Source organism: Nelumbo lutea, chromosome 1, assembly GCF_056320005.1.
Source record: "Nelumbo lutea isolate HS-2025 chromosome 1, American lotus-T2T, whole genome shotgun sequence".
NCBI lineage: Eukaryota > Viridiplantae > Streptophyta > Magnoliopsida > Proteales > Nelumbonaceae > Nelumbo > Nelumbo lutea.
In genome coordinates this window covers 174,798,671-174,814,797 of record NC_142684.1, presented here as the reverse complement: position 1 = coordinate 174,814,797, position 16,127 = coordinate 174,798,671, and the positions used below count along the sequence as shown (strand labels likewise).

The 16,127-nt window shown below is 37.5% G+C and overlaps 1 protein-coding gene across 2 annotated transcripts; it reads left to right on the top strand.

Annotated features, from left to right (window-relative positions):
- The first annotated feature begins 7,945 nt into the window (after positions 1-7,945).
- Positions 7,946-12,300, top strand: LOC148879336 (coleoptile phototropism protein 1-like). 2 transcript variants are annotated; one of them, XR_016104179.1, is made up of 4 exons: positions 7,946-8,120; positions 8,223-8,291; positions 8,882-9,986; positions 11,860-12,300. XR_016104179.1 is itself a non-coding variant. In XM_088960847.1 (3 exons), exons 1-3 carry the CDS (start codon positions 7,984-7,986, stop codon positions 9,798-9,800), a joined length of 1,125 nt encoding a protein of 374 aa, XP_088816973.1. In that variant the 5' UTR covers positions 7,946-7,983; the 3' UTR covers positions 9,801-10,050. The 2 variants fall into 2 exon arrangements, 1 of the variants encoding a protein (XP_088816973.1); XM_088960847.1 differs by lacking the exon at positions 11,860-12,300 and having other exon boundaries at positions 8,882-10,050.
- The last annotated feature ends 3,827 nt before the right edge of the window (positions 12,301-16,127 follow it).

Below are 16,127 nucleotides of genomic sequence, written 5' to 3'. Positions count from 1 at the left end.
AAGATTATTCCGGAGAAAACACTAATGCGAAAGGGCAAGTTCTCTCTATTGAATATCGAACATCTAAAATCGCAGAGAGTGGATTTCTTCACGGTTATACCACTTACGAGACAAGTAGAAAATTCTGGATATTGTGATTCATTTTACCACTGCAGTGGACAACATTCGCACACCACTGACAGAAAACAGCAAACCATAAAAAAATTCCGAATAAGAAAAGAATAAAAACCAGCTAAAAAACGGTGGAAACACGGATAACAGATTCATTCACAGGCCACATCTTTTCAACAATAATCGCAACAACAGCAAGGAAGGTAGAAAAAAAGAAAAGAAAGAGGGAAGGTATTGGAGAAGCCTTTGATTCCCTACTACTCGGTGAAGGGATATTGTTCATATCTGATTGTACAATCGTGGAGGACAGAGCGCGCACCAATACGGGTGTTACAGGAACTAAAGATGGCCTTCTCAGCGGCTTGGAGGCAGGTGGTGCAGTCTGCGGTGGAGAGTGTTGGTTTACAGGCAGCATGGCCATAAGAAAAAGCATTAGGATAGGGAGAGATGGTGTAGTAGTCATGGCCGCTTCTCGATGGCGTGACAGCCTCCAACTCCGCCAACACGTATGCTAGACTGGCAGCAAAGGGATCGCTCTTGGCGTACACACCGGAATTGCAGAGCACTATCGTGTCACGTTTGTGTTTGCTTCACTCCTGACCATGCTGATGCTCCTGCATATATTCAAAACACCTATTACAGCAACCATCATCTTGACAAGAGAACCCGTGCCTCTCTTCCTTCTCTCCTGTCATGTCTTCGGCGAAAAAAAAAACATCTAAGCCTCCTTAGACTCAAAAAGTTCTTGGTTTCTTTTGCTTCTTTTTAGGGCTGTTGACGGGTTGGGTTGGATTGGTTTATTGAGGTTTTTCCAATCGACCCGATTTGGTCGAGTTACTTGAGATGGAAATCGAAATCGATCCACTATTAAGCAAAACCGACCTGGTCGGTTTGAGTCTGGTTGAGTTGGTTTGGGTCGGTTTCGCTGCTAAGTTCATCCATGCCCCCATGGCCACTTAGTTTTCTGGAAATATATTTAAAACTGATATATATATTATATATATATATATATTAGAATATATATTTTTTGGAAATATATATATCTGACATATTTCATAATATATATTTTTTAAATATAGATATTGGAATATATATTTTCAGATATTTCAGTTTTTAGTTAAGTAAGAACTAAGTTAGTTTGGTTTTCACACAAGAAAACCGAAACCGACCCAAACCATCGGTTTATGAATTTGTACAACTCGAAACCGACCCAAACCATCGGTTTATGAATTTGTACAACTCGAAACTGACCAGTGCTGATGAAAACCCGACCGACTAGGGTTGGGTTGGTCCGGGTTGGTCGGTTTGGTTGGGTTGGGCCTTCTTATGAACAACCTTAATTCTTTTTGTCAGTCTTCAATAATTATCCATTGCAATGTTTTGTCTTTGGTTCCTCTTTTTATTTCTTGTCTTGCTTCTTTATTCTATTGGGTATTTATTCAAGGACACATGTTCTTTATAGCGAAAATTTCGAATCAATACCTTAAATATACTTTGGCTCGAGTGACAATTTGGTCCCAAAACTTTAAAATGCAACAATCCAGTATTCAAAATTTCAAAATGTGACAATCCAATTTCCGGACTTTCAAAATGTGACAATCAAGAGTACCTATTGTTAACCAGTTTGTTAATAAGCCATTAAGTGACATTTGAAAAGTCAAATGTTAATGTTTGGATGGTTGATAAAGAGAATTAGATGGCATTCTTAGGGCATTTTTGACTTTTCAAATGTCACTTAACGACTGATTAATGGTAAGTGCTGGATTGTCACATATTGAAAATTTGGATATTAAATTGTAGCATTTTAAAGTTCGGGGACCAAATTGTCACTCAAGTCAAAGTACAGGATATTGCTTAGGAATATTCCCTTCTTTATAATACTGGGGAATGACCAATTGACCATCCCGTACTAGGTAAGTAGGTAGGAGGCCGGTATTTTAATCAATTTTGTTTGACATGCATCATTTATATTGGAGATTTAGGTTAGTTTTTTTTTTATATATAGATTTTTTACTAAATTTTAATAGATTAAATCAAATTTTATTTGTAAACAATTCTATAGAACTACATCATTTGAAATTAATTTTTTCATTTGTTTTCTTTTTTAGTGGAGGTAACTATCAATCCATTAAAGGTAACTACCATTTGAAGGTCATACCTTTTTTCAGAGTGGATAGACAAGAATGATTCTATTTGATAACCAAGATTTTGATATTCTTTTTTTGAAAAGATATGATGCCACTTGAATATATAGAATCCTTTTTAATTTATAATATCAATGAATCAAATTTGAGTTGACCTAGCATCCCTTTGCGGCCCTGCCCCATACAATGAAGTCTTCTTCATGTTTTCACCATGACCTTATGCACACAAGGGGATGCAAAATGTTGTGTGGCAATATAAAATTAAATCACCTATGGTGTGTTCATATCAAATTGCCCTGACATGGTGTGCCCAAATTATATTTGTGTCAAAAGTTAAATAATTTTTATGATGTTTTGCATGGTGTCATAACATCATAGCATCATACGGGGAAATAAAATCAATAGGCAAAATAAAATAGAAATTATCAATTCTAATAATTACTATTTATTATAATAATTAATGATTATTAGAAGAAAAAATTATTATACCACCATGTATATTGTACTGTAAACTAATCATTTAATTTATGGTAGACCATTCATTTTGTCTATCTTATGAAATATTAAAATCCCTTTTTATTGGAATTTATATCAAGAGAGTATATTAGAGTTAGGGGTAGGACTATAAACTTCTTGCTTATTATGGTTGTACTCAAGATTGTCTGCATCCACTGATTCTGATGTACTTAGAACACAAAAGACTGCTTTTCATTTCAATCTTAACCAACTTTTTAAATTTTTACAGGAAAACTTCAATAAGAATTTAATAGCTTGGATAAAACTTTTCCAAGTTTAAATATCACATATTAGTAAATTTTGTTTCATGAGCGCTTGAGACCATTGTCCTCATATTGTAATGGTCAGATTTTTTTTTTTTTTTTTTAATTTTTATGTTGGTGGTATGCCTGTGTCCCCCATGGGGTTCGTTGTGTAGTGCAACACCATAACCATAACACTCCTCCCCCTAAAACCTTAGTGGCATTGAGATTGGATCATGTGTTTTTGGCTACAATCAGCGCCAGGTAGTACCAATTGAGCCACCATCAGTTGGTCAACAGTCGGAGTTTATAGCATTTAAAAAGAAAAAAAAAGAAAAACTTAGATTTAGGATTTAATTGACTATTGGAGGGGGGAATGATATTTTTAGTCAGAATAATAATGGATTTTATTAGAAACAATTAAGTTTGCCCATGCTTCAATATATGGCTATATTTCTCTAAATTTTGCTGCACTCTTATGCGTTTTAAAGGCTGCTCATGTTTCAGCTGCTGTGTTGATGGAACACGAACCTACTAGTCTCTTGTTACAAAACAAACGACCTTACCACTGCTTTCTCTTGCAACTGCTCCGATGGCACAGTTCCATCACTTTTCCTTCCTCTTCTTGATTAGGAGAAAAGCTTAAGAAGTCCATTAACTTACTTCTAGCCTTTTCTATCAACTTCTAGCTGGTTCCTTGAACTATATATAAGAATGGAAATTTCTACTTATAGCTTGCAACTACTGCCCTACAATGTCTTATTCTCCAGCAACCAATGCACAAAAAGACCTGACTACTTCTGTATCAGTGTATTGCAGTCATTTTCCTCAGGCTCCGGTGAATCACCCTTGGTTTCATTATCTTGTGTTTGGCTCACAAGAATCCCACCCACACGTCACTACAACTACACATTGACATCTCCCGTATTTACATGTTACTATTCATGGGGAGATGCTCCCTATGTACAGTTATAGTGTCATGTGGGTAGGCGTGGGCAAGAGATCCGAATTGCCATATCTTCTTACTTCCACGCAAATACATAGACGACCCACTATTGCTAGGTCATAAGGGGAGATCTTAAAAATAAATAAATAAGGAGGGATGAGACATCAATGTACCAACAAAAACAAAATTGCCTAACTTGTTTCTTACCAAAACCAGCACGCTTCTGCCTTTTGTAACAGGTAGAGTTTAACTTTGAGCCATTACTAAACACCCCTATAATTCATGAATTTACTAAAACATACACAATAGTTTGCATTTTACTAAAATATCCCATATAATTTGCATCCAATTTGTTTAGCCAACCTTCTGTTAGGCCTAATGTTTATTCTGATAGCACCCTTAACACTTTAAATCAAAGATTTTACAAAAAAAAAAAAAAAAAATTCCTCCAACAACAAAACTTGATTGGAGAAGACATTGAATACATGTGATTGAGGCTACATGTTTCAGGCATGTGCCATTTTCTAAGCTGGATCCATATTTTGTCTGATAATAATCGATTTAGAATGTTGTTGGGTTATGGTTGAGCTGGTCCCGGGTGCCGCATATCACCTCTACGATTACCTTATCACCTCGGCCACGTCGGCACCATGTCATGTGGATAAGCGCGACCAAGACAGGAGAGCAACATACGGATGAGGACAACTTCGGTGGGGATTAGGTCTTATCTCGAAGTTTTTGGCGGGTAACCTCATCCCGACAACCTTGGAGGCCTTATCCGACCAGGACACGGATCTTCGGCTATAAAAAAGTACCTTCCACTCAAGGTAAGGAATCCAATTTTTGACTTTCATACCGTTACTCTGCTCGGACCAACGCTATTCTCTCAACTGCTCAGCCCGACCACCCATCATTTTCACTAACTTGGCTCTACTCAATTGGCAGGATTATCTGATTGTGATATTGGCTCAAGAATTACCTCGGATCGAGCAACATCAAATGCTTCCCTAACTTAAGATGAAGAATATTCCTTTGTTATGGTGATTTTCTCTCCTTCACATGTTGATCATAATACTATAGAGATTTGTTTCAGGTATTAAACGATGGATGTTAGGGTCAAAACCCACTTCCACCTAATGAAAGTTTGATTAAATAAATTTGTTGCAAACTATAGGGAGTGGTTTATTAGTAGAGGTATAAAATGGGCCATGTTGGGCCGATACGACACGACCTTCGGGCTGGGTTGATCTGTGGGCCAAGCTTCGGGGCCAGGTTAGGCCATGGATTGCGCCAAAGTTATTTATTTAAGAAAAATGAAAAACTTAAAATTTTAATTTTATATGAATTTTGATGTATACAATTGTTTATATATAATAATTAAATAAAATAGTATAATAAAATTAAAAATAATTGTTTATTTTATTAATGTATTACATTCGTGTATATATATATATATATATATATATATATATATATATATATGGCAACACGAGGGTTAGGTTACCTACCCTCGCCTTGAAACATTATTATTTAATTATTTTATCTACTAAAAAAAGAAAGCAATAAGTCATTCAGTTTAGCTTCCCAAGGCAAAGGTGCAACATCTCTCTAGATAAGATCCCAATGCTTTTATCAAGAGGATATACTCAATGGTCTCAACATTTAAGCACCCAAATGAGACTACTAAGCCATTCATGCCTGCACGTATACTCCACTACAAAATTCTTAATTTCACGCGAGATCTACAACAATTCAAAATATCAAATACCTCTGCTCTAAACACCAATGCCTGTCTATGTATTGGCATTAATTCCGATTTGACACCTATCCCAATTATATGGTGCGGCTAAGAATTTAAATGATGGATTGTCTCATTGTTGGTTTTTTTGGTGGGAGGAATACTAATATTCAATTAATGATATTTTAGATGTTGACATGACAGCACAAGTGAGGGGGCAAAAGAGATGACGTTCTCATGCTTCGTTGGGATAGTGGTTGATTCATTCCTTCGCCTAACTGTTCGTCATTCTCCTCTTTCTCTCTGCTTGTTTGTCTGATAATCATAAATATTAGGGAAAATTTCCGATAGGTAGCTGTATTTTAGATGAGTGTATCTAAATTTTAAAATGCCACAATCTAATATATCAACTTTCATTTTGTGACAATTTAGTACTGTTGATCAGTTATGTATATGTATATCACGTGACCTTATGCCACATTTAAAAATATTAAAATTACGCTTCAAAATAAAACAGACTGTTCATCATCTTCTCAAAAAATATGGAACAAGAGTCCAAGCTCTCAACATCATTTCATGATGAAAACTCGAGAGCCCAAAATAAAGGGCTCGCCGCTGGCCACCACCATGGCCAGCGAGAGGGGTGATGTTCTCAGTTCGCCACTGTAAATGCCATCATGGCTCACACTTGACGCTCCTGATGAAGAGAGAGAAAACGAACCACGACGGAGGCGGAATAGGAATTGCGAAAGAGGAGAGCAAGAAAACACGTACGGAAAACCGACTTTTCCGATTGGAGTTTGTTAATGATTAATATGATTTTGATCAAACTCTACTCAATGGCGACCCTTCTCGCGCAACATTGGGCTCGGAAAAATGCCAACTTTTTGCTTTCAATTTCTCATTACCGCCGGAACGTGAGCATGATGGAAACGAAACCGACTTGGACCTCGTCATCTTCTTCTTCGCTTCGACTTCATATTGCACTTCCTCGACTTCTTCCGGCTTTTTAGTCTTTTTACCACGCTTGGCCTTAATAACGGACCACAGCGAGGTTTTGCTCTCGTGACGCAGAGGAGGATTCCCTGTTTCATCATCTTTTTTGTCCATATGTCGCCGGAAAAAAGGCAAAGAAGTGGATCTCGAGCGTCGGAAAGGGCATTCACTGTCAATTAGATTCGACATGCGGCCGGTGGCCCCGATCCCGGTGTTAGACTTGGAGGAGGAACGAGAGAAGAAGGAAGAGGAAGACGAAGACGAAGAGGAGGAGGTGGGGTAGCAAGTGTAGGGTCGGACGTTAGCGCATTCGGGGCGGAGAGTGATGAGGCGGTGTCTGAGGCAGAAGGGCAGGCGCCGGTGGTTGGACGCTTGGAAGGGTGCTTCCGACATCTCCAAGCTTCTTCGTCGTCAATGAACAGCGCCATTGTTAATGGTTTGCCCTCTACCCGTCCTAGTTGGCTGGCTCTGTATTTCTCTTCTGAGCTTGTCCTGTTTGGGTTTTGGGGGGCAGGGGGAGGGGGTGGTGAAGGGTTCTGTTGCCGTTGGCTTCAAATGAAGAGTTAGGTTTAACCATGGTTAAGATGTTGAGATGGTTGATGGTCGGCGTCCATACGCGTTTGGTAAGCACTGAGTTATTAACCAGAACCCGGAACGAGGGCTTGACTGGAAAGTTGTCAATGTTGGAAAGGATGGGCTGGTGGACACGGCTGAGGGACGGGCTTAACGACTCCTGGGATCACCTACACTTAACGGTGAATTAACACCAAATACTAAATCTTCACAAAATGAAAATTGGGGTAATAGATTGTCGAGCTTTAAAGTTTCGGGTACTAAATTGGCACTTGGCTAATGTTTTCCCTAAATATTATTCCAGCTAATGTTTCAAAGTAAGACAACAACAGCTGAGACCATTTATTGAACAGGGCCCTGCTTAAAAGTTAAAGCTATTCATAGACTAGGATCTTAACCATCTAAGCTAACCAACAGAGAAAATGGATTAGGAGTTTTATGAGATGGTGCCTTACATCTGCTGTATTAATTACACCAAAACAACTCGTCTCTAATAAATGCAACAGTAAATGAAACCAAGATATTTTTAGTGTAGTAGCTGAGATAGTGTGAGATCCAGTTTGAGTCGTAGTCGAAGTCTGGCTAAAATGGGAATGAGTGGTGGACTTGGCAACGCAGAAGGCAATACACAATACTGGATGTGCTTTGTCACTACACTTACCATGATAATAAAGTTACAATATATGGGAAAGAAACGCTGTCCATAACTAAATTACGATGGGAAGGAAGAACATTCAACAACAAAGTCATCACAACTGCTGGCCGGTATCTGGCAATAAGCACAATCGATGTGTCATTTTCCCGACCAATATGGGTTTGATAGCAGAAGCTCTAGAGAGAAGAAAACAGAGCTGGTTCTCTCTCTCTCTCTCTCTCTCTCTCTCTGTGACACACACAAGCACGCAGGCACTATGTGTATTTCTATGTTGTTGCAGATGATGACTATGATTATGCAGGTTTGTCCGCACAAACATTGATAGTGATTTGACCATACATGTGGGAGAAAAATCTTTCATTTGCACAAGGTACGCCTCATCACTATCTTTAGTTCCTTGAAGAAGATTTCACATACAGTCAAAACCAATATACTAGAGACATTTTGTTACATCTGATGATATCCATCTTCATCTTAATTAATACCCATTTCCCAAAACAAGAGAAAGAACTTGGCTTCTTCAAAAAATTTATATAACCCTCCGTTGAGCAAATGATCTTGGTGAGAACCTGACAGGTAGTAACTTAAGCAATCAGGAATCAGCTTAGTAAAAACAAAAAGCAAAAAGGGAATCGGCTAAGTACTTTTTTTTTTTCTTTTGAATTATCTTACACTATCATTAGTGTTTTCTATTAAAACAATATCTTCTAATATAAGACCATATTTTGATGAAATGATTGGGGCACAAAACCATGCAATTCACAGTGTAACACTCTATGAAATGGTGTCTGCAGTCCCATTAAGTATTAATGTATGTAGAGAGTTTCTTTGTGGAAAATTACTTGGGGGACAATAGCAAGAATATACAATTAATGGTAAATGTAAATCTATGCTGTTTTTCTTTGTTCCGCTCCCCATGGTCTCAAGAAGTGGTTATCTCAATAGTTTGATATTCAACAGAAGAAACAACGGAGAAGCAGATGCTGGCATGAGTGTCCCAATAATCCAATTAGACAGCCTTCCTGGTGGCTGCCAGACATTCGAGCTAGTAGTTAAATTCTGTTATGGGTTGTCAGTTAATTTGACAGGGAGTAACATTGCTCCTCTGTACTGTGCTGCACATTTTCTGGAAATGGGTGAAGATCTTAAACAAGGAAATCTCATTTCAAGAACTGAAGCTTTCTTGAGCTTTTTGATGCTTTCATCTTGGAAAGACATGTTTAGAATTTTGAAAAACTGTGAGGCCATCTCTGCATGGGCCGAAGAGTTGAAAATCCTGGAGCGATGCTCAGAATCAATTGCTTGGAAGGCCCGTATGGACCCCCAAGCAATTAGTTGTGGTGATGATGAAGCACAGTGCTTGAACGTTCTAACTAACGATTTCAACGAATCCAAAATCAATACAAAGGATGGTGCTGTTGGTAGTCATACAGAAGCAGAAAGTAATTGGTGGTTTGAAGATGTGTCTCGTCTCAGAATTGATCATTTTATCAAGGTGATTAATGCAGTTAAGAATAGAGGAATGAGATCAGACGTAATTGGGTCATACATTATCAAATGGACTGCAAAATGGCTTCTACGTATCAAGAAAAACATCCATGACCATTTGAATGAGGAACCCAGAGTTACGATTGAAAGTTTGGTCAAGGTGCTTCCAACAGAGAAAGATTCTGTTTGCTGTAATTTCTTGCTTCACCTTCTCAAGGTGGGTATGGTGATGAATATCAATCCTGAACTACTGATGGTGTTAGAGAAAAGAGTGGCTTTGTTGTTGGAAAGTTGTTCTGCAGGAGATCTTATGGTGAAGAATCATCATGGAGACAAGGATTCAGTGTATGATGCAAATCTCATCATTAGGGTGGTAGAAGCTTATGTTTAATGTGTATCAAGTAATTCAATATCAAGAATATCTGTTGTGGCTAGCGTGGTGGATGAATATCTAGCACTGGTCTCCATGGACAGCAATCTCTCTGTGAAAGGTTTCGAATTACTTGCAGAAGCCTTGCCAGAAGCTGCCCGGTCTTGCCATGACAGGCTCTATCGGGCTATGGATGCATACCTCAAGGTATGGCTTCATTGTGCATTGTATTTTATAGTGCAGGAAAGTTTTAAAGAACATAGAAGGCAAATTGGAACATGGTAAACACAAAATTCCTTGAGAGCTTTCCCTCAACCAAAAACAGCCTTAGGAGACATTGATGGCAAAACAGAGAACTTGGAAAGCTAAATTTGAACTTGAATCATCTGGACTACATTGAATTTCTCTGATGTCAGGCTGTACAGTTTGTGTGATGGGCTCAAGTCAAACTCTGAACTGAGATAGGCCTAGTGAAGGCCCAAAGTGAAGCTACATTTTGTGTGTAACCATAGCCCCCCACATAGTAATTAGAGTGGCCTGAGCTAGGTTGCTGTAACCCATTTCAGTCTCAAACCAGATACTAGACATACTTGAGATTACAAACATTATGGACCCAATGAGAAAAATAAGTAGATTCCATCTCTCCGAAGTAGGGATGGATTCGAGCCAAACTGAGCCGAGCCGAATAGTACGAGGGTCAAGCTCGGCTTGCCAAGATAGTACAAGGCTCGAGTTCAAGCTTGAGCTCGGTTCGAGCTAGAACCTTGAGCTCGAGCTCGGCTTGAGTCAAAAACTCATAAGCTTGAGCTTGGTTCAAGCTCAACTTGAGAAAAATGTTTTATAAAAAAAATTATATATAAAAATATTTTTTATTTGATATTTAAAAAAATAAGAATTATAATAATTACTTATTATTATATATAAAAATAAAACATTATATATATATATATATTATTATTATTATATGTATGTATGTATGTATGTATATATGTATGTAGCCATTCAAGTTCGGCTCGATTATTAAACGAGCTTGTAAATTGGGCTCAAGCTTGGGTAGGTCGTGAAGAGCTCGGCTCGTGACCACCCCTACTCTGAAAGCTAGAACCTATAAGCTTTTGATGAAAAAAGTTATATTGCAGGGCATCCCTTATGAGCTATGAGGTTTATGAAAAAAGTTATTTAACCATGCACTAATGATAAAGTTGGTTTTATGTGTGGCTTCACTTATACACCAATTTTATGAGCTTTTAATTGGCACTCCAACATATAAAATTAAAAGGGATATTACCCAATGTTTGGTCCCAGATAACCAGGGTCTTGGGAGGGGTGGACTGGATACAGACCCAAGCTTTGTGATTTTATTTGGCCCAAAGTGGCTGCTCTCAGACTTGAATTCATGTTTGATGTTTGTTGTACCTCATTTTGATATTAGTGTTCTTGTACTTGTAAACCCTAGATTTTACCTTGAACCAAGCAATTCTTTCCTGATTAATCCAAAATCTAGAGTTCCGATAACCGCAAATTGTTTATCAAAGGTTAAATATGAATTGGCCCTAGTTTATTCACATGTAATGCTTGACATAGGGACATGATGTCTAATGAAGTAAATCTAACCTTAGAATTCCCAGGGGATTATATCTCACAGAATATCAATCAAGTACTTGCAGATCTGGAGCATTCAGTAAGTTTAATTTTAGTGGATTTTTCTCCACATTTTCTTTTGGAAAGAAGAAACTCTTCCCCAGGTACTAACTTTGGAAGTTTTCTCCTTGATTTATAAGTAGTTTAATGTTTAAAATTAAACATGTTGGTCTTTAATTCACACAAATTTCTCTTTTCTTTCTGGTATGTAGCAACAATTTCACTGTCTTATATATCATTTTTGACATCTTTATTGTTTATTTTCTTCTTTTGGTAACAAGAAATAGTTTAAGAGATTGAGAATTAAGTTTACATTGGGTAATCATCGATTAGATAACCTTAGGAGTTGGATTTCCTTTTCTTTTATTTATTAATTTCTATTCATTATTTCATTTTAACATGCATCTCCAAAATTTGCGGTCACATCCTATATTGACAGAAGAGGAAAGAGAAAGTGTATGTAGAGCCATGGACTACCATAAATTATCACAAGAAGCTCGAAAGCATGCGATGAGAAATGATCGCTTGCCCTCAAATTTTGTGGTGCGATTTATCCTTTTGGACCATCTAAATATGGCAAGGTCTATGGTGGATGACACATCGAGATTTCAAAGAACTAAAACTCAAGCATTTATCACAGTGTCAAAAAGTCCAGCAAAAAAATTGATTCGAACCCAGAAGGAGCTTGAGATCATGAAACAAGAAGTTAAAAGGCTCAAGGTGCAACTCAATGATTTGCAATTGTGCAGACTAGAGCTCCAAAAGAAAGTGAAGAGAGGTGCCAGATAGAAGAGTAAAGTCTAATCTGTTAGAAATCTGTCTCTAGAATTTCAGATTCTATTTTATCTAGAATAAAAAAGAAATTCTTCTGCTTTCACAAGTAAGATTTAAAACTTAATGTTCACGCACACACACACAATATGCTCAAATTAGTATATTTGACAAGAGAGAAGGGCCTATGCCCCAGCTCTTTTATATGTTTGAGTTCTTCTATATGATGGGGGAAATGAAAATTTAAGTAGTGAACAGGGAGAAAAGACATGGACAAGAGATTGTGATACGCAGAAATGTTTTGAAACATGGAGATGAGATGCATGGAATTTCACTATCTAGAGGCGTGAGATATAAAAGTAAGAGGCATAAGCCTCCTGAGTACAAAGAGACATAAACCTTATAAACATCCTTAAGAGGAGGGGGATGAAGAGGGGGGAGGGGGGGGGTTCTTTCCTTTCCTTTTTTTTCTTCTCTCTTTTTATTTCTTTTTGTATGAAGTGTGTGTGAGGCACATGAGGCTTATCCCTCTAGCATGCCTCATGAAAAAGGCATTTACCTGGCACCTGAGACGAATGCCTTGGAGGTTTTAACGCCTCTGGCAACATGCCTTATGATGTTTTGGAGGTGCCTCGCCTGGACGCACATGTTTCCCACGCCGTTTAAAACACTTGATACTCAGTTATTTACGGTTGTCAATAAACTGGATTTGGATTGGATCCCATCCGATTCATACCCAATTCAAACGGACTGGACAGTCCTATGAGACATAATGGAGTGTCTTGGTCCAGACTTAAAGAGGTCCATGCCTTTATCGGATTGGAGTGGACGACATAAACCAATTGTCCTACAATCCGTCCGACGGACAGACTGTTCAACCAAAGCCAATCCAAGATTTTGGTAAAACACGTCTGCATTTCCAACGACAAAGCCAAAGTCTATCGGATCAGATCGGGTGGCAATTTTTTCTATATTTTTTCTCTGTTTTCCTTCAAGCCTTGAGTTTCTTTATGTGAAGATAGTTCAGTTTGGCTCTATCATATTTTCTGTTTTTTTTTTTGAAAGACATCATCTTCTCTTCTAGTTTGTTTCTTCGTTATGTATTGTTTTTCATAATTAATAGAGAACGATTTTTATGGATTGATCTAGTGATTCCAAATAGGTGTGTCAATTGGACTGAATTTGGTCCAATCTGATCCAATATGAGTAGGGATGCAAACAGATCAGATTATATTTGAATCAGGGTATACCCAAATCCGATCTCATAGCATATATCCGAGATTTGATCCCATCCAAAGATCTAATCGAATCTCACAAATGGTGATTTGAATCCGAATATGATGTGATCCTATTCAAATTATGAAAAACATAATAAATTAATAGAAAAAACATAAAAATTTATACAAAGAAAAACAAGAAAATATAAGTATTTTTTTTCAACTATTTTCATCATATATATGAATATATACATGTATTTTTATAAAAATTTACAAAAAATACAATACAAATATATTTATTGATAAATATGTTAATAAATATATTAATATATGCATGCCCTTTTATAAGTAAATATGTTTATAAACATATACATAGGTCAGATTGGATTGGATTGGATAGGGATGATCTGAAATCGATTCGAAAATTTGATAGAGGGTTATCTGAATCTGACAAAGGTAGGATCGAAAAATATGATCAGATTCAGATCAGTTCGAGTCATGACCTGATCCATTTGCACCCCTAAATATGAGTTTGTTATAGATGGACCAGGTCCAATCTAATTCAATGAATACTTTTGACCATTTTGGACCAATCAAATTTAATTTCTAGACCGTCCAATGTGTTCAAATTGGTTCCAACCCAAACCTGATCCATTAACACTTGCATTCTTATATTCTATTAATGGACTGAATATTGTTTGGTTCAATCTGATCCAATCCAATATAAATCCATTATGGATGAACCAGGTCTAATCCAATCCAATAAATACTTTGGACCATTAAGTCTGGACTGGTCCAATTTAATGTATTGGTCCATCCAGTCCAGTCAAATTAATTTTGATTTGGACGGGTCCAACCCAAAACCGGTCCACTGACAACCATAGTTCCAAGAAATCAATTTGAACCACACCTCATTCCATTTTATGGATTAATTCTTGGAAACATAGTTTCTTTTTATTTTAGCCCATGGTTCCAAGAAAAACTAAATGGACTTTATTTGATTTATTTCTGTAGTTTTTTTTAATATTTTCTGGATTTTTTTTTTAATGTTTCATACTTTAATTCAATTTGGATCGGATTAGATCCCATCCGGTGCACTTGCATTTCAGTTGATGAATTGGTGTGTATGGATTTGGACCGGAAATGGTCCAGTACATTTATAAATGGACCCATGTTGGACTGGATTGGATTGAACCAAATTAAATCCAGTCCAATTGACACCCTTATCAGAGTTATTGACACAACTTAGAACTGAACAGCTTATGTGATAGAACATAAGAATTTCCCTGGTGAGAGCCACATAATATAAAAAGGATTAACTGTATAATATATATTAAGGCAATGTAGTTGATCTCTAGCAATGAAGGAAGAATAAAATGATGAATAAAGACAGCAGCAACAATGTAATAACCCTGGTTTCTGCTGCACCTGTTGCAGACAAGATTTGTTTGATCATATAATACTAACACATCATTTTACAGGAATCTGTTTTCCTAGAATAACAACATTGAAGAGCAGGGTCCATTTAATTCAATCAAGTAAATAATTATGAAGAAGGCTGCAAGGAGCTGATGCAGATGTAACAACTATACACCAATAACCTGCAACACTCTGTACAGAATTCCTACATGTGAGTGCATGTGATCCTTGTCAGCAAAATAGGTGGCCCCCACATTCTGGATTCCTGGGCGCTAAGTCTATTGCCAAGGAGCTGAGCTTTAGTTTGGATTGGACCCGCCTATGGACTATGGTTGGTTTTGCAAATTAAGGTACTCTCATGGCAACAAGTGCTGCAAATTAAGGTTCTCTCTCTCTCTCATCACGTGACAACTGCCATTGAATATTTGAATTCCAAGAAGCGAGGAAAAACTAGTGGGGAAGGTGAAAACGGCAAAAGGGGTATTATGAAAGGTTATTTAATTAAGGGGAGGACTGAGGATATCACTTTTTATTGAGCCATGAACATTCATGCATCACAACCAAATGGATGTGGGTCCTGCTCCAGCAAGCAAACCGCGTGGACCACATGACTCTCATAATTCACTGCTCTTTGCTTTCCAAAAGATTAAAAGAAGGGTCATCAAGTACAAGCCGGTGAACTGTGAAGAACAAAGCTAGCCTAGCTAGTGCCTAGCTAGTGTCTAGTGATGTAGAATTGTAGAGAGAGAGAGATATTAAATAGCTTCAATACAGAACATAGTGGAGCCCAATTTGCCAAAACAACAACCTGATAAACTACTATCACCAACTGCAAATAGCGAAGCAACAGGAACGATTGATACGTTAATATAATGGACCCCAGCATTTGCAATATAGCATCACAGCCAGGAACTCAGAATTGCTCTTATCATGTAAGGAATCCTACTCCCAATTCTCCTATATATCCCTAGAGCTAGAAAGAGAAAAAACTTGAGCCAGAGAACCTAAGCCACACCATCAGATGTTGATGATCTGACTAGTAATCACGTACAGGGCCTCATTACCATGCATCAATGACCCACATCCACATGGCTGCCCTTTTGGCCGTTAGATCTACATTACATGCATATTCTGATTCCGACAGTGGACCAGTTAAGACTGCTATAGATGCCAAAAGATGTTAGATCGTATCTTCGATCTTGATCTCACACCAGATCTTCGTGGGTCCAATCATGCTATTGCCCCTAACAATACCCAATGTTAAATCAAGATCAAACAATATATCATGTCAGTCTGAAGT